Raw genomic sequence first — 27,143 nt, forward strand, 5'->3', positions numbered from 1 at the left:
CATCTGGAACTAGACCTTATTGCTGCATTAAACTACACACTAATTTCGACACTTAAAAAAAATTTTTCGTTAAATATCTCAAGCCTTTAAGTTTTTTTTTAAAGGTCTTAGACTTGGCGTGCGACTTGTAATCTGAGGGTTGCGGGTTCGCATCCCCTTCGCTCCTAAACATGCTCGCCCTTTCAGCCGTGAGGGCGTTATAATCTGCGATTAATCCCACTATTCATTGGTAAAAGAGTAGCCCAAGAGTTGGCGGTGGGTGGTGATGACTAGCTGCGATTCCCTCTAGTCTTACACTGCTAAATGAGGGACGGCTAGCACAGATAGCCCCTCGAGTACCTTTGTGCGAAAATCAAAAAACAAACAAAGAAGTCTTAGACTTTGGTGTTTTTGTGGAATACTCGTATTTAAAGCGGGCTTTTCAAAAATATATTTCTTTTCTTTTAAAGTCGTTTTAATTAATTGTTTAGGTATTAAAATATCCATTAAAGTCTACATTTCAGAAATCGTTTGTTTTCGTGAAAACTCCTATGGCCTTTGTGTTATGAATAATACGTTTGTATCGTAGGTTCTTCAAGGGTAATTATATATTCGATGTGGACTTTTCAAAATAATTGTATTGTCAAAACTCTCATCTTTTAAGACTTAACGGTTTTTAAGAAAAATAAAAATTCTCATTTTCGATTTCGTTTTACGTTTTTCGGAGAAGGCAAAAACTCCTGAACCTTTCGATCCTGGCCAAGCTGATGAAGATTTTGACCATTTGACCCCCAATCCCCTAGAGTTCACCGTTCCTTTCCACACCCTGCCTGAAGATTCTGTTCGGCCCTCCTCGGCTTTTTTTACTTTTCTTTCATGGTATGGGCAGGTGATTAGAGCTCTCGACACGTAATCTGAGGGTCACAAGTTCGAATCCTCCTCACAACAAACTGTAGGGGTGTTATAATGTTGAAACGTCGAAATAAGTATGTATATTAATAAAACAGTAACATCTAATTTCAAATGACCTAAAATTCGTAAATAAACAAATTATCTAGAAAATTACAGTTTAATCAAAACAATATATTGTCCCCAGTAGCTCAGTGGTGGTACGTTTGTGGACTTATACTGCTAGAAATCAGGTTCCGATACCTGTGGTGGGTAGGGCACAGATAATCTTTTGTATAGCTTTGTGCATAATAACAAAACGAACAGTGTATGTTTTCTCAAACCCTAAATCACCAATCAGAGTCAACATCATAATGAAGCGTCACGTCACGACATAATACAAGTAGACCAACCAGTGAACAATATAATGCTGTATTACCACTACATTTATCCGAAAGGAACAGTTAACAGTATAATACAGTGTCATACCGCTAAATTTATCCAGACATTAGTGTCCGGTCATCAGAATAACACGTTATCTATGTACAGAATGATGCAAGAAAATTTTGAAACCCGGGAAGGTTTTAATGACAGGCTACTTTCGTTAAAAAGTTACCAAACACTCCAGGAATTTGTATTATTTATTTATAAGTGTAAAATATCGTTTTCGCGATCTTTATTTGCGCAGTTAAAAGCTATTATGTATGTCTTGATTACTCTTATAAATTATTTGATACGTTTCAGGAAATTCAGACTTCCTACAACATCAGTTTTGACGGCGAGTTTTCCCATCCCTACGAGTTATTCGAAAGGCATGGACGATCTCGGATGTGTCTTAATTTCAACTTTGAAAACTTTCAGCACATACAATTATTAAAATACACTATTGGCCATCTTCTATGATTGCAGGCACGTTCTGTAAGTTACCAAGTAACAACCACTCTTCATATCACGCACAAAGTGCACGATTGCTCATGCGCGCTACGTGATCAGACTACAGCTATATTGGCTGAAGTAAACAAAAAACACACTATTTACATTATCTAGATCTAGGTTTTAACTAAAATATTGTGTTTATAACATGTAAAAGTCTTTCTCTTAGCGAATAGAGCATTACTGCAAGAATAGAGTAATGCTGAATGTTTGAGCTTCAGCCATTAATCCAGCTAAAGAAAAGGTTCCAATCTGGTCAGCAAAAATATCAGAAAAAGCCAGGAAATGCCGAGAGACAGCTCTAAGAAAAGCTGCAAGAAGGATAGGCCTATTTTATAAAGAGCCCAGTCACTCTCGAAACTTATAAATAAAAAAAAGCTATGAGGCAAGAGTAAAAAAATTCTTAACTAAAAACTTTCCAAAAATGAGATTACATCGTAGATTGGACAAAGAACCTACATTTACCCATAGAATTCAAAGCATGTTTTCTTAGTTCAGTTCTAACTAGAGTTTTTAGAGTATTATGTATAATACAAGTGTAAAACATTTAAAAATAAAAATATATGAAGGAGAAATAGGAGCACAAGGAAACAAGGTAGGAATAAGCAGGATAACATTTCAACACTTGATGTTATTTGTCATGATGCAATCTCAAAGTGGCTGTAGCCATTGTTCCACTCAGTCCTATCAGTCTTCCTAATTTTTAATTACTAAACAGTAGGAGGGAAGCCTGTCAGTATTAGCCGCGGCTAAAAAGATTTTTCTTCTGATTATTTAAATCCAATGATAGGATTGATTATTACTTTTACAACGCATCCATATTTGAAAGTGTGAAATGCATCCCGCGACATCACAGATCGTAGTGCAGGCTTTTTAAGTTGTAGATTGATACGCTGATTACTACGCTAAGTTTGATACAGTAAAGAAAATTAATTTGTTCGATATATTCAGATGAAAAAGTAAAATATTATGAAATTATGTAAGCGAATATCTAACGTAATGTTGAGAAACTTAGCTGTAGTAGTAAAAATGACGTGAACATATCATATATTAAGAATGATTTCAAAGATAGTTTTAATAAGTCTACAAAAAAGTGGAATGTGCCAGCATTTACAAAATCTTACTAGGTAGTTAAGTTTGTTTGAAGGAAGTTGGAAGCAACCATAAGAGGCTACCAGATCGGTGTTCTAAATGATACTATTAACATGAAAATCTGAATAAGAATATTTCAAGCATTAAATAGTTAATAGAGTTAAAGTTAATGATTCTGTCAGCCAAACAAACTACAAACTAGTATAATACGAGGGAAAACCTACATACGATGAAAATTGTACCAGAGTCAAAAACCTTCTTAACCTCGAGAAACAGAACAAGAAAAACAAACTTAATATCGAAGTATTTTATGATATAATCATTAATCACAACCTGATGGTGAGTTGTTTGTCTGAGGTGAAGAATAAGAAAACAACAACAACATTAGAATGACATTTCGACCTCTCAAGGGCATTATATATATCGCATAACGCATATTGAGAAATATATTACGACTTCTCGTGAGAGTTGTATAAGAGTTAAAGTGAGAGAGAGGTTGACGTCATCACCGGGAAAATGGCTGAAGGGGAACTGAATGTTGACAGTATAATATCAAGACTTTTAGAAGGTAGTAATATAAATTTTACACCAGTTTCGTAACTCTTTAAGTAAACTAAATGTTTTTAAAACATTCATTGAAAGTATTGATTTCGCTAGCTTTTTGTTTCGTGCTTGCATACGTAGTTTTAAGTTAAAACTTCAGTTTGTGACACGAAGTTAGGCTCTCTAAGCCTACTTCGTACTACGAGCCTTAGTCCTAAGTTGCCGGCAGTAACTTTGTGCTATTGCTACATTATACTAACATGAGTCCGCAGCTAACTACTCTGTGTAGTGAAAATAGAGACGGGATTGTCAATACGTTAGGGTTAACGAAAAATGATAGCGTCGCGCTACCATTGCTACTAGTACTAGCATCAGTATTAGAGATATTAGTCTTACTGTTACACTAGTACTTGATACTAGTAATATCACTGAACGCTCGGAAATAGTATTAGCTTAAGTAACTAGAGATCAAAATGCCCATAGTAATACTAATAATAAACACTGGTATTAGTAACACCAACACTAGTAATACAGTAGTTAATCAGAATTTGTAAATTTGTAGGCAAAAGCTACACAAGAAAAGTTTCAAGTGATGATTATACATCATGAACTAGTGGCAGTGTCTCCTATATGAAAACTTTTTTAGTAATAATTCTCCTAAAAGTGAAATGCAATTTAAGGTGGTCTATATCACATGCCTTTTCTATTGCAATAAGATCGTAAGTATTAATTGAAAAATGAAACGTGCATTTGAGAATAAATAAATAAATCTTTGTTAAAAGTATAGGATAAAAGCTGATTTTATGAGGTAAAATGCTAAATTGAAAAGAATTGGGAGTTTCTTGTGTTTCATGTTACGTTGTAAGGAACAAAATTTTCCACTGAAGCGTGGATCACTTATCTTGCCCTTTTAATTTGGTCTTCTTTGTCCAATTATCATAAAACATTGGGTGAGGTTTATTTGCTACACATTTAAATCAGTGGCGTCCAACAGTTTTTTTCATAACTACCAGCATTGTGGATAATGTGTTAACATTTTTGTTGTAGGACAAGTTATCTGTTTTTATAGATGTAGAGGAGTACAGGAGTACACAGGAATATTTTTAAATATTTGGTAGATACCCGTTAACTTTAAATTTTGATCAAAGAACATTACCTACATAATGGGACTTATCCACATTATTCCCAAAAAACTAATGTTGGGCTAAAATGTGGAAAAGTAAAACTGGTGTGATGAGATTTTTTTTTTTTTGTATAGAGTAATACCCTATGACCTTCCGTTTATGGTTCAAGCTTACTTACAGTTAGCAGTAAATATATTTGGCAGAAGTCAATTACGTTACTGCATTGTGCTGACGGTATTGCAATTTCCTTCTGTTGGCAGTTCTGATCAATAGATTATAGAAGGTGTAGCCAGATTTCCACACAAGTATTTTAAGGATTTCTGTGTGACCAATTACTACACTACTTGTGTCTCCTGTTGTGTAAATTAGGTAATTGGTAGAAGTTTATGCATGATACATAAGTATTGAGCAGTTTATGAGATTTACGTTAGTCCTTTTTGGATTGAAATGTCGGTAATTCTTTTTATGGAATAAATGATGATGATAAAATTTGTAGATTAACTCATTATATTTTAGGTGATTATGAACTAGTGGTATTCTTTACATCTGTATCATGAAAAAATTAAACATTTACCTACGTACACTACCTACAGTTTAAAATCACTTAAAAGTTATAGCAAACGGAAATATTTTTAAGCCTAGCCTCAACTTCATGTTTTTATTAAATCTTTGCCTAAGAACTTTCAGTCAGATATATTGAGGAAGCTGACTGTTTAAAGGATGCTTCCTGTCAGTGTGGGTGGTTCAAAGTCCGTAAAAACGGTAGGAAGTTTACATATACAATTTAAGTTTAATTTCGAAAGAAATATTAAAATTTATATGTCTGAGCTGAAAGTTCTGTACTTCAGAATTTTATAATATCAAAAATATACTGCTGCAGTTTCCAGTCAACGAGAAACAAAACCTGTATATAATTAGAAGCAATAATCTAAATTTTACTTTTGTATATTTACTGAGGCATCTATAAACTTTTGTAATGCACTACCATGCTCTTTCTTGGCTTTTGAGATTAAATAGTTATCTAATAAACTATACACAGCTAATGTACACTTGTATAACTAATACAGAGTAAGTATCTTGTAAATCTTACAAGATGTTTAGTTTTCACAGTGTAAACTACTTGTCAGTGGATTTGCTTGCAATGTGGTGACCACATTTTAGTGCTCCAAATGCTAAGTGAATTTCTTTAAACTTTTATATCTTACTTAGAAAGGCTGATAAATTATAATAATCTTGGGACATTCTGTACTAGTGACTGGTTATTATTATTTTGTTCTAAAAAGAATATTTGGAAGATACTTTTAAATTTTGTTTTTTTACACCCAAGTTTGATACTTAACAAGGCTTACAGTAAAATGTCAGAGTTTGACAAATATTCAGTAGATACTATAAATCCTTTTATTTATTGTTATATATTTTTAATACAAGTAACTAAGATCTAAAAATTAGGAACTTTTCAGCAGAGCCTGACTATTAAAAGAATACCTAAAACTTACTAACATGAGTGTTCTATATTATGCTCAGCAATCATGTGATATTTACAGTAGTTGTTTATAAAACGTACTTTGTATTAGCCATTTACAGCTTGATGTTATGACTTCATAACTATTATTGTGTTTACATAGTACATCAAGCTGTTGATAACTGTGACTGTTGAACCTAAAGTGTAAAAGTTCGATTAATCCAGCAGTAAGAAAAGAATGACAGTAAAATAGATGTAATTTTCAGTTGTTTAATGACTTTTCACATATACAGTAATGGATTTTATTGTTTATGGGACTTGCAGAGGTAACTGTGGATAAATAAAAATACATTTGTCATTTCAGGCTGCATTCCCACCCACCCACCAAAGAATAACAAGTCATCATTTTTTATTGTAGATCTTTTGAAATAGTTGTAAATGGTTGGCAGGGAAGGAAAATTAGTTCAAAGATATTAACTTTTCCTATAGATATAACCTTTTCTTCCCCAGAATTATTCTCTGAACCCTTTTCAACAGAACAGTATCCTTTCTTAGGCATGAAGGCCAAACTGTATACAGCACTTCAAGTGAGGCCTAACTAGTGATTTCTAGAGAGAGAGAATCTGTTCAAACCAAATAGACTACTGGGTATGAGATGTTTTACTGAATTGATCATTTGTAAAATAATATTACTTTGTAAAAAGATATTTGTTTTAATGTTTTTATAACAGTCTGGTTTTGCCTTCAAATACTAGAGGGTTATGTCTTTATGGTTCATAAATATTGAAATGGGCAAACTTGAAGGAAACTCTGCAATTGCAAAAGGTTTACTATGTTGGGAAGCCACGTGTACATGAAGGCATTTCTTATTCACCCACCAGTTCTTCAAGTTGTTCTTCCATGGATGCTTTGTTGTACAGTAGGTGTTTTGCATATAGTGAAATGCACAAATAAACAAAAGCCGACATAGATGATTCGAATCTCTCTCTAGCTATTGACAAAGAGTAAGAAAATATTATTTGAAACAGATTTACTACAGAATGTTAGAAAACTAGCTTGCTGGATATTATTAGTATGCTTCCATGTAGGAGTGAATAATCCACATTCACTCCTACAGCTTTCATGATGAAACTTTGTTTGCATCACAGAATTTCTTACTTTCCTCCAGGGTCACCAGATGAAAGACACCTATAACTTGCCAAAATAATCCATGTCCATTGATAATGGTGGATACATGGGCACATATTTATATTTTTTGAGAGCTAAATATAATTAATGCTGTGTGGTGGAGGTATATACTCTGTTGAATGCTCATTAGGGCCACCCTGATTTACATTTATTAATATGTTATGAATTTTATTTTAGATGGTGTTTTTATGGTTTTAGATATAATCATCTTGCTGGTTAAGGATCATGAGTTTCAGACTTATTGGTTCACATATGATGTACGTTTAAGAATTTTTGTATGTGATTTTCTGTTTTGAAATTTAATATTCATCAAACAATAAGAAATATATCACTTTATATATTCTTAAATATTGTTGTAAGTATTCTGATATTTGATATTAAGTGCTGGAATATTTAAAGTAATTCTTTTGTTAATTTTGTTTTCTTTGAGACTAGTGACTTTGAGTACAAAATTTAAAAAGGCAAAGTTAGTATTAAATAACTTTTTGTACTCTTTCAAAATACTAGTGAAATGTTTTCATTTATATAATTTATATTTTATTTAAACAGTAAGTGAATCAAAATAATTTTTTTTCTGTGAGTTTTTTATTATAATTGAATCAATGTGCTGTAATAATTTCCATGATACTTGTGGTATGAAATTTTTCAGGAAGGTATCACTATATTATTTTTATATTTTGAACTAGTTGTATAAATAACTTTCTGATATTTGATACTTGTTAGAATGTGTTTCATCAGGACTGTTTTAAGGTTAGGTTATATGTTTATATGTTGTTGATGTATATTCATTTCAGTTACTGATTTCTTACCCCTCCCCCCCAGAAATATTTATATTGGAAACTAAGATAAGCACTCTTTCATTTCCTTTAGTGTTCAGTTACTTTTCGTGTGTTTAAGGGGATATGTATGTATCTACATCTTTACAAAACCCACAAGTTCTTTAACTTTTGGTTATTGTGGTTATAATCTTTGAAAAAACAGATGACTTTTGTATTTACTATGGTATTGTAAGAAGCCATGTGAACTGTTTTATAGAATCCTTATTTAAGATTCTCACTGGTGAAAATTTTAATTGCAAATTCAATATAAGCTATTTATAATAAATGTAATTTATAAACTAGTTTATCACAGCTTAAACACTTTAGTCAAAAATCACTATTTTGAACTGTTATACTGTTGCTTTATTATGAAGAGGTGGTATAAATTTGTAATAATTTTTTAAAAGTGTAACCCCTAAAACTTCAATACCATTTTCATAATTATAAGGAATGTATTTTTTTATATAAAACACTGTAATAATTTTAAAACAATGTAAAACTAACTAGTAGCAATTGCTAAGCAGCTCTGTTTTTTAATTCATTTCAAAAGATCAAAAGAATGTTTGTATGTTCAGTTGTGTATTCATAGAGTTATGTACACCTTATTCAGGTTTCTTTTTTTTATATTAGAGATACTGATCGTAATACTTTAACACTACCTGACTTATCATGCATGACATAGTTACAACTCACTGTGGTAGAATGGTATAAATACCTGTTGACATGTTTCTTGTACAAATATAACGAGATGCAGAATGTGACTGCGTGTATTTTAGCCCTTAGTAATCAAAGATGTATTGCAAAGTCATGCATGGCAAAGTTTGTTTAATGTAAACATTATTACTGTTTGAAAGTAACTCATATTCATAAGTTAGTGTAATAAGAATAACTATGTAGTTTAGCCTGAAGCATATTAAATATATTTAATAAATAATATAGAAACGTAGAGTATGCTTTTTTTTTCTGTCACATTGGCTGTTGTAATTTTCAGTATTTAACATGTGAAGAAATGTTTGTTTGAATGTGATGATGAAATGTGTTTTATTGAGTCTTGACTACTACATACTGTAGCTGGGAAAAGAAAATGTTGGATAAGTTTCTCTTCCAAAGATCCAATATTCGGTTCGGAATGGAAGCATGTGAGGTTTGTTATAGGTCAGGTTTAAACTTTTCAAAAGGTGTTTGATTTGTGATGTACAGGTGATAAAAGAATAAAATGTTAGTTTGTAAGTGTGTGGATGGCTGAGCTAGGTGCGTGTACTTGAATGAGTTAACCTTTTGATAATTCTCTGTGTAGGTGTAAAGTTACACCAGTATATCTGTTGTATAATTTTTACATGTTTAATATAAATGTTTTCTTCATTACCATTGTTTGTTATATTTTATCATGTACTTTGTACTTCCAGTTTGCCTTTTTTTTTTCTTTCAGGCTAGCATTTACTCTGACTGGTATGTATTTACTAAATCTACACCACTTGAATAGGTGCAGTCTCATTCTGATCCACTATTACAAAAACATAATTCCCAGGTTAACACTTCTTACATAAATATCAAACTGCATGTGTAGGTCTTCTGTTCTCGTACATTACAAACAGCATGGATAGGTGGTACAAGGTTTTTAAATTTAAGTAGACTGTTCAAGTTACTCAGGTCATTCTTTTCGAACAGTAAGAAAGTGTTTAGATAAAAGAAAATAGATTAAAGGACTTGTTTGGTTTGATCAGATTTTAAATATGCTCATTTTAATGTGTGTGTGTGTGTGTGTGTGTGTGTAAATGTATACACTTAAATCTCAGAGATTTCCATTTTATTTACAAGTAAAATTGAAGTTAATTGCTCTAGTTGTACGTTACATAATTAACCACATCAGGGCTTTCTCAGTTACGTGAGCTTGAAATATTACAAGTATCGTCTCTTTTTAGTTAGAGGTTGTCGACCTGGAAAAACTGTACAGCTGTCCGAAGCTGAAGTTCGGGGATTATGTTTAAAATCACGAGAAATTTTCTTGAGTCAGCCCATACTACTTGAGTTGGAAGCTCCTCTTAAAATATGTGGTAAGGTTTATACATAATTTATACTGTTGCCAAACCTTGTTTTGAACACTTGATTTAATATTAGAATGATTTTAAATTCAGCCATGTTATGTACTAATATCTGGATCGGTGACAGTGTTGCTGCATATTAGTAGCACGATTACTTAGGAACAATGTAATACATTGTGTGGCATGGGTACAATTCTGTATCTTAAAAACACATTCAGATGAAAAGAAAAGGGTTTTATTTTCATTGTTGATTCTTAATAGAAATCATAATCTTATGACAGTAGATTTTGTTACAGTTTTGGTTACTTCAAAATCAGTTTAAAGTCTAAGGTTAAATTCTGTTTTTAAAACAAGTTTCAATGAAACATTTTAAAATGTCATGCAAAACTGTCCATTCTCAGCAGTTTGCATGACCACAGAGATGAAAATGTATTTCTGTCCAGAACATTCAACAAAAATCTTTTAATTACAGTATGCTTTGTTAAACTTCTCTGTAACAATTTGTATTAAGTCATGTAATACAAAATGTCTGTGAACAAAAAAATTTCCAAGGCAAAGCATTAAGATGATATGTAATTGAAACAGTAACAACTATAATTTTTTTTTATTCATAAGACAACATGTTAACTCTTTTCTCAGCATGGACTCTTTCCCTTGGACCAACCTGGTAGTCACTGTGCTTGATATAGTTTTAATGCTATAAATCTTAAATTAATAAGCATATTGTTCACACAGTTCGGTAGGTTATCAATAAATATTACAAGGCTTTCATGTGCAAAATATCTTTTTTTTTATTTTTTATATAAACACAGAAGTGTTAAGGTTTAAGCAATGTTTTTCTCGTACTTGTTTTCCCATGTTGTCTATCCAACATGCATAATAATTTTCATTTTAAGATTTAAAAATACATAGAAAATTTTCAAATTTTGCATGCAAAAATTATTATAATTTGATAGTTATCAAATGTTTCATAGAAAACACTTTATATTTTATGTTATTTTCACTAATGGGCAGGTTTGGTCAATTTGACCAATCTTGTAATCACCAATAAAAATTGGGAAATATATATAAATTGTCATTTTATTGTTTCTGGATGACTACAGAGAATAACACTAACACAAATGCCATAACATTATACCTTTGTACATTTTTATTATATTGATGTTTTAACCGTGCTTTGCTAACATTACAGAAGTTAGTGACGTGGTGCCTGTGCACTCCTGCTACCATATTCAGTAATACAAAACTTACCTTTAGTCTTTACAAAGTGACCTACCTTGGTTGTGTTTCACTTCAGTGGACTAGTATTTTGCAAAATACAGTCACACTTCAATTATTATACATTATATATGTATATACACTGTTACTGTTTACAAACAAGCAAACATACTTTTTCATAAAACATAGAACAGTAAATAAAGATGTATACCAAAACAACTATCTCTTCTAGTTACAAGCTTTTCATAGCTTGCTCAGTTTTAAGAAACATTACATATAAGATGTGAAACAAAAAAAAATTTTAGGTCTTGTTTGTACATTTGAATAACAAATTATGAATTATAATTTATCAAGTTTAGTCACTAAGCTGTATTTGAGTCTAAAAAAGTGAAATTTTGAACAGACTAAAGACTCAACTTACCGGTATGAAGATTTGTCTTGAAAGAAAAAAATGATACTGTTGTATTGAAAAATGGCTGAGAAAATCATTAGGGGGACATTCTGAGCTTTTGAATGGTAATTCTCATGTCATATATAGAAGTAACTACTAAAGGGATCATTTTCAAACATGAAAAGATGACAAAGGCCACTGTGTTTGATTCAATATATGATTAATATCTCAGCAAACAGAAGAGATAGGAGGTTCTTATTTTATATTTTAGTTTGTTACCATTGGTAATTTGAGTACCTAATTCATACAAGGCAATAGACTTTATATTTTGACATCACAAACATCTGGTATGGACCAGTGCTACATTACAACATACCATGTGACACATAAAAATCAATGTTTAGGTGTGTTGTATTTAATATTTACTTCTAAATCAATAATTAATGTTTAATATATGAAAATGTGAACTAAAATGTACAGTTTCATACCAGACTTAATGACCTGAATTAATAAGTATTTCAATAATATTTAAATATGAGTTAATGAACAAGATGACATGGCCTTTGACCTGTGACATGTATGGAAAGGGTTATCTGATTTCTAGAAGATCACTAAAGCTAACACTTTTTGAAGTTTTTACAATTTCATTAATGTTTTAGTTGAGTTTTTCACTCTTTGAATGAGTTTCACTGTGTTGGATAGAAAAACGTGTGAAAAATATTGTTAACAGTGTGTAATGTTTTTAAAACTAAGCAGGTAGTTTTTTATATAAAGCATTAACCATTCATTGTGTGAATTGGTTACCTACAGCATTTTTGAAAACAAAAAGATCTATAAATTTCTGTATGAAAATTGTAATGGTGTGAAAATGTTTTATAGGTTGATGCACTGGTTTACACAGTTTCCATAAAGTAAAATTTAATTTTTTTTTTTTTAGGTGATATTCATGGTCAGTACACAGATCTTCTCCGCCTGTTTGAATACGGAGGTTTTCCACCAGAGGCAAATTATCTCTTTCTTGGAGACTATGTAGATAGAGGAAAGCAGTCCCTAGAGACTATATGTCTATTACTGGCATACAAAATCAAGTATCCAGAAAACTTTTTTTTGTTAAGAGGAAACCATGAATGTGCAAGCATTAATAGAATCTATGGATTTTATGATGAATGTAAGTATAGTTTTAAGGTTTCTGTGTAGAAAGGTGTTTTGAATCTTGCATGGAAAAGATTCAGTCGAGACATATAATTTGATTTGTGTCTGTGAAGAATACAAAAACAAGTGCTGTTTTTTGTTCTATTTTTACATTAATAAAAAAAATGTTTTTTGAGTAGAACTGTAGAAAAGGTTATTAAATGTATTTGAAATTTGTATAAACATTTATTTTGAAATATTCAGTGCTTAAAAACTAAACTCATGAAATGAGAAACAAAAATTAAATGAAAGTGGAAAATTATTTTCTATACCCATGGCTTCCAAACTGTGTTGCAGCAAGTTACTAGGGAATGTTGCAAAAATTTCCCTAAAGTTAAAAATAGTTACAAACATGAAAATAAAATTGTATGTGGCAGGAGAAGTGTTGTAAAATTGTATGTGGCAGCAGAAGTGCTGTTCAACTCAAGGTAAATGGGTTAGGGTGTCATCAGTGAGTTGTTTTAAGAACACTGTTGTATCCATTATAAACATACTAGGTAATATTAAAGCAGGAAGTTCCAAATAAAAGTTTACTACAGTTAATGTCACTTATGATTTTTAATACTGAGCCAGTTAATTAGCATAACAAAAGAACTAATTGGAAGTTCTTACACTTTTTATACTTGTAATTAATTATCCAATAACAAAATATCCAGACATCACAAAAGTATACCAATTTGCTGATGCTGGTATAAATCATTCATTGTCAATCATGCCATGACATATTTTGTACATTTCTGTAGATTTTGTATAATGTAGAAAAAGTGTACCCCAGTACAATTTTGTTTGTCATCTCAAAATGTATTGTGTTAAGAGGCTTTCACAAATTATGTAGATAAACTGATGGAATGCCAGAAGAATGGCATATTTAGTAATGATAATAATGTTTACTTCATGGAACTCGCAGCTAATTTCATTATGTTACACACTTATGTGAAGTTTATTAAACTAATTTTTTAATTAATTAATGATGTTTCAATGTTATTCATCTAGAAAACTGTACCATTCAATCTTTCTCTAACTCTTTCACTGCCATTTCTGTAGTTAAACAATCCTCCCATTGCTGGGTTTATTTTTACTGAGATTATAAAAAAACAAAATATATCAATTCATTGTATATTTGGAACATGAAACTTGGTAGCTATGAGAAGTTTGGAAGGGAATACCTTTTTATACATATTACAAAATTCAAAATTTGCTTCTAATTTATATTTGCCTATGGTAGTAGAGAGTTAATGTATTTATTTAAAAACAAGTACTTTATTTTCTAAAAATTAATCTATTTCTTAAATTTCTGAAGATTAGAATATTGTATTCATCTGTGTTTGCAGCAGTATATTTTTTCTAGAGATATATTAAATGGAACTTTTTTTTTACATGTGAGTATTGTCACTCCAATTATTGGCTTCACATACACGATGTTTTCTGTATATTTCTCACATTACTAACATGGTAGAATTATAGTTTAAAATTTTGGAAGTAGTTCACTGGCATAACATTTCCAGTTTCTCGTTTTAGAATGCTCATGTGATAATTTTAGCAAGCATGTTTTTTTGAAAGTTCTATTTTTTAAAAATTATTTATAGTTATCTTACGTGACTCGTGTAGGTCTTGATTTCTTTACAACAGAACACTGTATAATAGAAGTAAAAATAGTGTTTATGTATTTTCTGTATCAGATCATGCAAATATACCTTTTCAGGTAAACGACGGTACAACATCAAACTGTGGAAGACTTTCACCGATTGCTTTAATTGCCTACCTATTGCAGCAATAATTGATGAGAAGATATTTTGTTGTCATGGAGGTAGTAATACTAAATGCTTATGAAACGTTAATTTTGCGTGTCAAAATATAGTACCTGAATTGTATTGATTTAGTTCATGAAGTAACGTTAAATTCTTTGTGTATTGAAAGTGTAGTAATCTCTTAAATTGTGATTTTATGGTGTAATTGTGTAATATTAAAACTGAATTATATATTTTTTTTTTAGATTGAGTTAGAACTGTTGCTGTAATTTTTGTATAGTTTGCAAGTTCTTTGATTTTTTTTTTCTGCATGTGAATTTGTAATAAACCATTGTTTTATTAGGGTTGTCACCTGATCTGCAATCTATGGAACAGATTCGTCGCATCATGAGACCAACAGATGTCCCTGATACAGGTAGAGATGTTTTTATTGAAAGGTGTTTATAAGTCTTGTAAGAAAATGTTCCTCTTTGTGAGGGACAAACAATAAGTTTTCTTTTTAAGCTACCTGTATGTTTGATAATATAACCTCACCTAATTGTTTTCATCATCAAATAATTCTTTTATTACAGTTGGACATTTGAAAAAAAAAAAAATGGATCTGAGCTTCTTGTTGTGTGGACTTGATACAGGAAGTGAAGCTTCATGTAGTATTAGCAAGTTTATTTTCTTGCTAAAACTTTTAGAAAAAGAAACTTTTAGGGTTGAGCAAAATGAAGTTCAAATTAATGGGAAAAAGTTTAGAAGCAAGTAAATAAAGCTGAACCACTGCTCTTGAGGTAGGCTTGGAATGGTCTGGTGGTTTGGGCACTTGACTCGTAATCTGAAGGTTGTAGAAATGCCAAACATGCTACCCTTTTCAGCCGTGGGGATATTATAATGTGGTGGTGAATCCAATTATTCATTGGTAAAATAGTAGCCTGAGAGTTGACAGTAAGTGGTGATGACTAGCTGCCGTCTTTCTATTCTTATATTGTTAAATTATGGAAGGCTATTGAAGATAGCCCTTGTGCAGCTTTGCACGAATTTCGAAAACAAACAAAGTCTTTGGAAGTAAATTAATGATTATACAAATGATTCCAAAATAATTTCAGTTTGTGCAGTAAGGTGGACTTTGCTTGAGAACACGCAAAAAAAATTGAAAGTGCATGCAAATGGAGATTACACTATTTATAGCATTTTGAAATTTCATGTAAGCCTACATCAGCATGACTCTTCTGTACCCAAATGAAGATGTAATGTAGGCTTTTGTTTTGTCTTTTTAATTATTATTATTATGGAAGTTGTAACTTCTGCATTCTGGCTCTCATTTTTTTCAGGACTTCTCTGTGACCTTCTTTGGTCAGACCCAGACAAGGATGTCCAAGGGTGGGGTGAAAATGACCGGGGTGTATCTTTTACATTTGGAGCAGATGTTGTCAGTAAGTTCCTTAATCGACATGACCTGGATCTGATTTGCAGGGCTCATCAGGTAGGTTTGACATGCATTGTTGTTGTTAAATATACACAACTACAAACCTTTAATACTTTTAGTGCACAAAATGTATTCTTTCTTCATGCTTAACAGGAAAACAAAAGATTCGAGATTATTGTACAGCTTCATAGTTCTGTTAACAAAAGTAACAAATTTGTTTCTTGTATGCTACAGTTTTCAATTTTTGCCTTTGTTCAGCTTTTTTATATTTTTTAAGTATAATGTAATTTCGCTCTGTAAGGATACTGCAATGTTATTTACTTTTGAAAACTGTTGCAAGGCTTACATTTGGCCTTTCAGAATATATGTATATATCCTTGTACTGAACATTCCACTTGTAAAGCACTTCATGAAGTATTCATCTTCTTTTAAAGAACTTAAGCACCTGTGCTGAGATCACTACTGTTTTGTTTCACAGGTTGTAGAAGATGGATATGAATTTTTTGCTAAACGACAGCTGGTCACGCTGTTCTCGGCTCCAAACTATTGTGGTGAATTTGATAATGCTGGTGGGATGATGTCTGTGGATGAAACTTTGATGTGTTCATTCCAGGTATGTTTAGATATTGTTTTATTTTCCAGCTATCCACTGTTCTTTGTAGATGTAGTTTTCTTATTGTACAGGTTTCATATTTCTCTTTTTTTTTTTTTTGTGTGTGTGTGTCTAGTCAGGTTGATTTAGCTTTTACTCATGTTATAGTATTTATACTGCTCTTTTATGTTCTGTTGGTTTATTTTCTTATATGGTGTCATACACAAAAACCTATCAACCGTCTTGGGAGGAGAACAGTTGGGTAAAACCAAATTGGATCTGATAAAAATTCATGTGCATTTGTCTGATAATTTAAATTTGTTATTTTTATATTTAGTTTCACCTTAATATAAAACCACTGGTGTAACCAAAGTTGGGTGTGTGCTTAGCCAATGTCTGAATAAATGATGATAAATTATTAGAATAATAAGGAATTGAAGCACTAGTGTGTAGAGGTAGTGAAGGAACAAATTGAGTTAACAGATAACCACTGAGCTAATAGAAGTGTGCTAATACATCATTTAGTTTAAATACTCTCTATGTTTAGAATGGTAACATGAGTAGTTAGTTATAAAGTATTGTTACTTACATATAATTATATACAATGCAAAGCTACAATATTAATACATTTCTATGGTCATAGGTTTAGGTAGGTTCTGCGTGCCTAGATACAGCACTGTGCAAAGGTGTTAAGACAACATCAAAAATTACATTTCAGGCTACTTTTTAAAGAGCAATGGAAGGTAAATCACAGGTGAAACATCACAGTTTTATTAACTTTCAAATAGAGTACAACAGAAACTCGGTGGAAGTGCTCGAGTTCAGTAAACCGTTAATATTTTCTCTCTCTCTTTGGATTTAATTAACTGCAGTCTTTCAGGCATTGTTGTAAGGTGTTTTACCCCAGGTATCTATTAACACACTTTCATAAAGTTTAATTGAAAGTAACTTTTGACTTGTGAAGTTTTAATCTGTTAAATCCCTGATCTTTTCAACTGGGTTGATATCAGGGATCTGTGGGGAACATTGTATCATTTGAATGATTCCAGCAGCTTCTTTCTTAGTTAAGTAATTTCTATATAGGTTGGATGAGTGTTTGGGATCATTATCTTATGGTAGTAGAATCCTTTATCAATAATACACAAACCACTAAGTATACCATGATGGACCAGCACTTGATGGTTCTTGTGGTGATCCATTATTCCATTTGTTTTACAAATATTTCCTGTTCCTTTAGTATAAAAACACTCCTAACTTGATAGCTTGGATCTGGACACTTTTCTTTCATTTGGTTGTTTATCTTATGCTTGAGATCAGTGGCTGTCTTCCTTCTGTCCTGAAGGCTATATAAACAAAGATACTTAACATCAGTATCATTGGATTTAGATGTTTTACCTCTTCCTTTCCTATTTTCAGATTTACCTGTCTTGGTCTCGGGATCTGGGGTGTAATTGGTAGTGTTTAGGGAGTATTTCAAGTGTGCAGCAATTTGTTGGAGAGCCCAACCAGCATCATGTAAAGCTTTTGTGAGAACTCTTTGTTCTACTGACAAATCTATACTTTTAGGGTTGGTGCATTACAATGAAACGTAATATGTATTAAACACTGTTTTATCAAGGTTTATTTGTGGAGTGCTATTAAATTGATTTCCTCTAGCATATATCAATTCCATATGTAAGCTTTTTTCTATATAGTTAAGATGCTGCATAGGGTTCCATCAGTTATTTGAGACCTTAAATTTGATCAGCATGTTTATTCATGCAGAACCCTTGGTACAAGTATATGGGAATTCTGAACAGTAAGTCTTCTAACCCTGGCTCATTCAGTTGTCAACAGAGCTCAGTGAATCTTTATGATAGGGTTGTAATTTACATTCTGTAATGACATGGAAGAATTAGCCTTATAAACTGGAAGTAATGATAGAATATTGTCTTGTCCTAACACTTTTGTACAATGTACCATATATGAACCCTTTCCTATAAATAGATGTGCATGAACAATTAAAATGCCTATCACCTACAACCTTGCTGCTATGTTCATTTCTGCTCATTATTGTATATCCAAAGTACTGTCTGGAGTGTGATCGTGTTCTGTAAATTTAATAAATTTAGGTACAATTTTTTGTTTGAATCAAGACTTCTTCATAAACTGCAGAACTTCTATTCAAATAAACTTTTAAGTGCAGCTTCTGAAGGCATTTGATACTTGTGTAAATGAACAAAATGGGTATTATAGAAATATTTCAACATGCACTAAGATAGAGTGATGACCTCGTAATAAAAGATTTTGGGGAAAACCTATGCTATTTTGGTTGCAGCCCAAACTAAGTAAAAACCAGAATTCAGTACATAACTTCTATTTTGTTATGCTTACAGTTTGTACAAGTTGTCCGTGTTAATATAATCTGAAGATACCACAGACAAAAATTCATTATGCATGTGACTGAGTGATAACATAAAGATATGTGTACTAAATTCCACGTACCTTATGCTGCTATAATATGTAGTTATAAGAGAAAGTTATTTTTTTGTCCTAGATCCTTAAGCCATCAGAAAAGAAAGCTAAGTACCAGTATGGTGGTATTAATTCTGGACGACCTGTGACACCTCCTCGTGGGCCCGTGAAGAAAAAGTAGAACAGAAATAAAACTAATCACTAGGTAGCATTGGTGTAAATTGTTTAGTCCATGAGTCTGTTTTACAGTGCTTATGGACCTGATCTTGTTGGTGTTTTATTGACTTAGAGATAAATTTCCCCTTCTTTGGGGCATTATGCACATGTAATTCTGTTGTGTTCTTTATGTAAGGTATTCATTTGTTCCACCAATTTTGTTTCATTGACTTTCATCATGTCTTAAGTTATTTTAAGTCCAGTGTAACTTTCTTGGGAAGTTCTTTTCAATACATGAAAGGTATATTAAAATGTTCTCTAAAAATAATGCAACCAAATTCTAATTGTGTATTTGCTTGTGCTACACTAATGGTTAGGCAAATACATTTGGAAATCATTACGTTTGGCTAAAGGCAAGGTTTTGATCAGAACACTTCCCTCTCTACTGTCTTTGAAAGTTGTAATACTTTTGATTAAATAAGTGAATGCACTAAAATATATGAATAAATTTGTAACTTTGAAAATATTTGCCAACTTTATATATCACACTAGATATATTTATATAGCTTGGTAAAAAGTTTCATCTAAACACTTTTTTGCAAGTTTTGGACAGAGTTTGTTTGCCAGCAAGGCATGTCCATCACTGACTGCCAACTGATAATTTGTGAAATTTGAGTGTTAACTGTAAGAAAAGTCTTTAATCTGGAGAATGTATTGTCCAGTGTTGTAAAGATGAAACTGTTCAAGTACTAGATGTTCCTAAATAGAACTTAATACCAGCTACTTCAATCTTAATGGTTAGACTGCTGACACAGAAATTGTTAACCTCCCTTGTTCTTTACATCTTTAATTAGAATTAAGAGAAAGTTGTATTTACTGGATTGTGGTACCTTTTTAGAGTTGTAAAAAGTCCTGTGTAAGTCTTTAATGACTGTTTCTCAGTTTTAAGGTCTCAAGCCATAGTGTACAGAATAGTTTAATACCCAGTCGGTTTTTGTGTATCATTATGGTAAAGTTTCGTTCACAGATAAAATATATTCATTTGCAAATGTTATGGGGTTAGCAAGAACTGTTAAAGAGGCTGTGTACAGAATCTATTTTTTGCTAATGGTAGTAAAACTTAAATTTGTAGAATGCTTGCTTATCAAAAAGTTGCAGTTGCTAAAATGTGTAAATTATGAACTCTCAATTAAATGGTTTGTAAATACTGGTGGATTATTATTGTTACCTGTGCCCACGGCAATCTACTCGGTAAGATGGAGTGTTATTTGATTCCAGTTTCACTATGTAATTTTTGTTCTGTAAAAACTTGTAGTGTTATAGTAGATATTTCTTTCTGTTGTTACTACTTCAGCATATTGGTATGTTTAATTGTTTTGCACGTGTAGTAATGTTCCAGTTCTGTAGCAGTGTTTATTTAATCATCTACTCAGCTAAGGCAGAGTGGACAGTCCAGTAGGATTCTATACAATTATTAGGTAGATTAATAAAGGATAATTAAAACTTGTGTGACCTTTCTTGGCTAAGTTTCAAATAACACATTAAAAGAATGTTCTTCTCATTAGAACAGCAGGGTACCAGTAACAGATTTTACCAATTTCAATTATGTAATTTGCTTTGATGATGCAACCTTCAGGGAGAGCTTAATGAATGCCTTTGATACACTAATATAACACATAAGTTAGTATGCAAACATGACTGTGTTTGCAGTATTTCTATAAAATGAGTATAGCCCTTGCCCATAAAAGATTTATAAGTTAGTATAATAAAAATAATTGGGAAATAGAATTGACATGTTAATTTACTGCAGGATTATATAAATATTTCAAGATATTCAACACACATATTAGCTCTCTGTATTTGTGTTTTAAGTATTGCTGTTCAATCAATCTTTCCAATCTTCTAACAAAACTGGGCTGATTATAAATCTTCAGATTTAGGTACTTGCCATTTGTAATACCCTCTGGTTTTATTCAAGTGTTCAATGTGATAGAAATTTGATGTGATTGATGCACAATATTTATTGTAGAGAAAAAGGTAAAAGTGATATATGTCAGTTGGATCTTATTTCATAATTATTCTCCAACAAAGAAGTAGTGAATTAGTAAGAGCTGTTATCCATATATCAAACATGTAATAGTAAGTAAAGTGGGGTTATTCTAACCCTAAGTATACTATTATTAAAGAAACCACAAAAGAAAATCCACAGGTTAGTTGTCATTCTGCTGATGTAATGATTTTATTTCATCATGTTTTAAACTTTTACAGTGAAAAGCTTCACTCTATTATACAAAGGAAGGAGATATAAAGTTTTTCAATTTCAAAAAGATGGTCACTGGGGTCCTGTTGTTGCTGAAGGTGAAATGCATATGCTTAACATTACCATTTGATTTTCTCAATTATTTAAAGACCAAACCTTTGCATATTTTTATAAAATGCTATGGAGAGAGGTTGCTAATACACCAACAGGTGACAATTAAACACCAGTGAAGTTGTACATTCAGTAAAGATTTACACACAAAAAAACTCGCACGTGACATCATCGCCCACTGTTTAGTTAATTTTTAGTTATTAAAAACAAATGGATCATGTTGGATGGTTACACTAACAAAGTAAACTAGTTTGTTACCACCGTATAAAAAACAATATTGTTTAAATATAAGATAAAATTAAAGAGTTACTCTTAATTACTAGAAATAACATAATTTTGTTGGTTCCTGTATTTATACACATGCACTAATTCAGAACCAAATGTGCAAAGGACTGACATAGATTTACTTCACATAAATAATCAAAGGGGGGGGGAGAGTATTTTTATCCTTTTAATCTGGTGAAAGAATGAGATAAAATTAAGAAATATATTTTAAAAAAACTGCATTCAATATATTTTTTTAAAGAATAACTATTAGTCTGGGTTATTATAACCCTCCTGGTGTCTTAACTTTAATATCCTGTTTAAGAAAAATGTAATATACAACATAGTCTAATACTTTAAAAGCATATTCATTACATACTGTGAATAAACAAGAAAAGACAATGTGAAGACATTATATATGACAAGTTTTTTTCTTGACTATACATGAGTTTGTAGTACAAAAAGAATCCACTGAATATTTTACTACATTTAATTTCTTTAAAATATATTCCATGGACTTTGTTTATACCATTTCTAATGGCTGTCTGCACTAATGTGGTAAATAAATATATACGTGTGGAATGTATGAACATGTAGTTCTCCATGTTGCCAAAGTTCAGTGCCTGTAGGGAAAGAAAAAACAACCCAAATACTAAGGAAAAGCAGTTTCATAGATATTTATATAATATCACATGAATGTGAATTAATGTTGTACAAGGGTAGCTACCGTAATGTAGAAAATATGTGGTTGAAGGTATAAAACTCATACAGTCACTTGGCTTTTTGCTAACATCTTATTTAATATACAAATTTTTCACATGAGGGAGCTGTCTCAATAAATTACGGTGATACAAAATTATGTATATATCACTAAATTCTTAAAACTTAATCTGTCGGATAAAGTAATGTTAAGAATGAGCTGAAATGTTGATGCATTAGGTTTAATAATCACCAAAACTGAAGGTTTACTCTCGTTTTTTTCCTGGGTTTCTTATGTACTAACAAAAGTCAGATTCACATCATATTACTCAAATCATACCTTTTTATTTTCAATTATGATTATGACTGTGGAAAATAGCATTAGCTTAACGTCTTTATAGTTTGTTTTTTTAAATTCTGTAATTAATATCTTTTTCCCACCTATTCGCACTTCCAAGCACTTTCGGGTAGTGTCTGGAGATGCTGGACTCTATGTTTTCCCCAGAGTAACCACAAAAATCCCAAGGTAACACAAATCACAGTTTCAATATAATACCCATCAATGGTAATGGTACATTCTCCATTACTACTCACACAAATCTGAAAGAGAAAGAGAAACATTTGTTATCCTGCATAATGCACAGTTATACAGAGTTTACCACACTGACAAATTAGTCCTTAATAATACATGAAAAAATATAACGTATCTGGAAATGTTGGCCATTATTCTTTTAATAATATCTGGAAACCGACTGATGTACATTATTTTATTTCAAAAATTTTGCCTGTAAAGTGGAATAAAAGACCATGAAATAGGATACAATACCACTTTTTGTAGACTGGATTTTAAATTTAAAGACAAGTTCTTAATCAGTTAATTAACTTCCACAAAGCATGGTATGCAATTAGCTTTTTATGGATTTATTAATTAAAAAGAAAGGGGAACATTGATGTTTTTGAATTAAACACAATGGGCTATGTGTACTCTACCCACCACAGGTATTGAAACCCGGTTTCCAGCAGCACGAGTCCACAGACATACCGATGCACCACAAAAGGGAATGTTACTTAACGTTATTTACATAATGTATGCTTCCTTAACAGATAACCATAACTTATGTAAATTTGTAAAGGTTTCGTTAGTGTTAATTTCAACCTGTTTTATATTTGTTATTGAAATAATAAATGTAGTAATTACAAAACTGTACATTTGAATTCTTTCTAGCCTGGTATATATCACATTCTTTTACAAGGACACATGAAAGTACATGCTAAAAAAAAAATCTTATCTCTTACAACAAATTCTCTACAAACTTTTATTTGAACAAAGCTATAACATAATGTCATTAGCCCCAGGACTGTAGCTCTTAAGCCAATGACTGAGGCTACTCTAAATGCACGGGGCATTTTTGCAAGCCATACACAGTATACGGCACACTGACATTCAACTGCCAGAGGCAGACCTTACTCTGTACAGTGAATCAACTCTCAATGGATTGTGTTATATGTTGCCATAGTATATCCTTATCTCATGTAGCAGTTTTCAGTTTATTCAAAGTTGCAAGTTTAACAAAAACAAAATTTGGGTTCCAAAAATGTCCAGTAGTTATGAAGCATCATGTTTGAAGTGTTAGATATGGTTATGTTTGTGAGCTGTTAATTTATGAATGCAAATGTAGAAATGGCTAAGTAAAAGTGAAGATTATAACAGGTATTTGATATTTCTTTGCAAGATAAAATGCAACAATTATGGCAATACGATTTGATAAAAATGAAATTTCTGTCCTCTTTAGGTGATGGAAACAAAACACATCACATTTCCTGTTGTCACCACAGTTTCAATTTGTACATTATGTGGGTTAGACATTAAGTATAAACTTATCTTAATGTATAGAGTATTGTAGCAAATTCTGTAATTTTTTAGATAGTATTATATTTCTATTAATTTATAAACAAAAGTACAAATTTTTGCTGGTTTTTATGATCCTTTAATGTTGATTTTTTCTTTAATATACATGTTTCTTTAAATTTATAATTATTTCTTACAGCAAGTTTAACCTCTGAAAGGGCATTGTGCCACTTGTAATTATTTCTTACAGTAAGTTTATCTCTAACCTCTGAGAGGGCTTTTGTTCCACAAGACATTCCATTGTACAATCCTCCAAGGCATGATTTCCTAGTAAGTGGATCAACGAACCAAAGGGCAAGTGTTGCTGGCCAGTTTCCCCCAAGATTTGTGACAGTATTCAATAAAGTCATGTAAGTTCCTCCAATGGCTGGATCACTCACTCGGGCATGGAAAGCCATGACAGCCACAAATATACTATATAACGATACCTAAAAATATATATATATATATATGTAAACAAAGACAGGGAGGAACTATTACAATTAAGTAAATAATATTAGTGATGAATATGTAACACTCTACCTGAACCAGTAAATCTTCAAGACAAATAAAATTTAATCTTACACAAGAACAATAATGTTATATTTAAAAACTGCATTCATAAACAAAATGATAGGCTAATAGATTTCAACAGTTCTGTTTGGTTTCACCACAATAATTGTATTCAAGTTCATGTAAGCCAGATTATAAGATAAGATTTTTGTTGTAATGAATTACACTGTTTCTGTTCTAACCTCTGAAAGAGCATTGTGTCACTTGTAATTATTTCTTACAGGAATATTGACTAATATTCCAAATCTATTAATTATATGAACATGAAATGTGGCAAGCTTTTATTACAATGCACAATTGTTGTACATAAAAAAATACTGAACAAGTCAAAGGTATTTGTATTCAAGATTTGTCTGTGAATTGACAACACTGGTCTCTTTCAGACATGCCAGAGTGCAAGGTAGTGTTTGGAGAATAGATATACTTTTGTCCATTGCATTTTTTGCAAAACTTCTAGACCTTCCTTGATATATATCTACAGAATTTTCAGTACCTCCATACACTATACCTGGTATTCACTTTCTCATACAATTAACTGTCACTAACTCAACAATGTAGGGTGAAATGAATAGCTAATAACTCTCACATCAGGTGTACAATATCAAGTTTAATGACACTGTGTGAAAGGATAGTGGACTGGGTACAGTGACCCCACCTTGTGCACACAGGATAACTAGGTCAAATTCCTGCTACACTTAAGAATGACCAAAATTTCATCTATATCAAACTACAGGTTTTCCTCATAGTGTGTTTGATACTTTTCACTATGATGTATGTCCAGTTTCTCTTTCTACTTGTGTTCAGGATTACTGATAAGAAGTGGAATTCTCCAAAACTAGTACAACACACGTTGATTGAAGTAGACCTCCCTTGTACAACACACATTGATTGAAGTAGACCTCCCTTGTACAACACACGTTGATTGAAGTAGACCTCCCTTGTACAACACACGCTGATTGAAGTAGACCTCCCTTGTACAACACACTTTGATTGAAGTAGACCTCCCTTGTACAACACACTTTGATTGAAGTAGACCTCCCTTGTACAACACACGTTGATTGAAGTAGACCTCCCTTGTACAACACACGTTGATTGAAGTAGACCTCCCTTGTACAACACACGTTGATTGAAGTAGACCTCCCTTGTACAACACACGTTGATTGAAGTAGACCTCCCTTGAACTTAGACTTCAGAATTAAACACCTTTTGGAACACTTAAGTTTATTTATTATTTCATATATTTCACATTTAATTACAACATTTCAAAGAGACTGAAAAATTTTAATCTCTGTACTTTTCTCTTATTTCAACATAATTTGACTTGGGGACACAGGAAGCCATTTTTATTTCCATGCATGTTGTCTTGTACAGTTGTCCCAGAAGTCTGGATTCATAGGGAAAAATAAACATTATATTCTTAAAGTTAAACACATTTATAATGTCAGTTGTACATATTTTATGAGAGAAAATAATGTGATGGCATAGTATACTGAGAACTGATGTATGGCTATTAATGGCACACAAGTGAATAATGAATAAATCAAGAATATATTGCATGTTTTCTGCTATGGGTCCAAGCTTCTGTATACGATGTAGTTCTTTCCTTTCCAATTACATTTTGCCACAAGAAAAATCATTATTTCTGTCTCACCTCCCTTCCAAAAAAGATTTAGAGAGACTGATAAAGAGAGATAGATAATACAAGTAAACAAAGCTATCTCATAACTGATGGGATGATTAGAAAGGACACTTTTGTAACTTTTAAGGAATACATAATTTTGGTAAATTATTGTACATGTGTTCTGCACGTAGTTGTTACATTTTTATAAGCTAAATTCTTATGTCAATTTTCAACCTTAGGAAACATTACACAGCAGAACAATTTTACTGTAGGACCTCTTGTTTTTGTATTATACCTTTATGGAGCAGTGTTATATTCATATGAATATACTATATTCTATAAGAACTTGATTTTATCATACTCTACCCCAGCAATCAGTTTCAGTATTCGCTACTGATTACAGAAGCTAACCTGTTGTTTTATTTTTTACACTTATGCTTGTTATAAATATTCAAAATAATTTGCCATTTTCTAGATATACACCTTTCTGGTAA

The 27,143-nt window shown here is 31.6% G+C and overlaps 2 protein-coding genes across 3 annotated transcripts in view; one reads left to right on the forward strand and one right to left on the reverse strand.

Annotated features, from left to right (window-relative positions):
- Positions 1-3,304: 3,304 nt before the first annotated feature.
- On the forward strand, positions 3,305-20,740 carry LOC143231164 (serine/threonine-protein phosphatase PP1-beta catalytic subunit). The gene is made up of 8 exons (XM_076465827.1): positions 3,305-3,460; positions 9,950-10,081; positions 12,616-12,846; positions 14,572-14,676; positions 14,961-15,032; positions 15,937-16,088; positions 16,510-16,644; positions 19,160-20,740. The coding sequence occupies exons 1-8, from the start codon at positions 3,409-3,411 to the stop codon at positions 19,256-19,258; spliced, it is 978 nt and encodes a 325-aa protein (XP_076321942.1). The 5' UTR covers positions 3,305-3,408; the 3' UTR covers positions 19,259-20,740.
- Positions 20,741-21,443: 703 nt separating this feature from the next.
- The window catches only part of LOC143231163 (acetyl-coenzyme A transporter 1), a 103,719-nt gene continuing 98,019 nt past the window's right edge, over positions 21,444-27,143 (reverse strand). For both annotated transcript variants that reach the window (XM_076465825.1, XM_076465826.1), the window contains exons 7-9: positions 24,683-24,904; positions 23,009-23,167; positions 21,444-22,491 (exon numbers count right to left, since the gene is read on the reverse strand). In XM_076465825.1, the coding sequence (XP_076321940.1) occupies positions 23,009-23,167; positions 24,683-24,904 (381 nt within the window). In that variant the 3' untranslated portion in view covers positions 21,444-22,491. The remainder of the gene's footprint in view (positions 22,492-23,008; positions 23,168-24,682; positions 24,905-27,143) is intronic.

The sequence above is a fragment of the Tachypleus tridentatus genome, chromosome 10, assembly GCF_004210375.1.
Source record: "Tachypleus tridentatus isolate NWPU-2018 chromosome 10, ASM421037v1, whole genome shotgun sequence".
In the NCBI taxonomy this organism is placed as follows: Eukaryota; Metazoa; Arthropoda; class Merostomata; order Xiphosura; family Limulidae; genus Tachypleus; species Tachypleus tridentatus.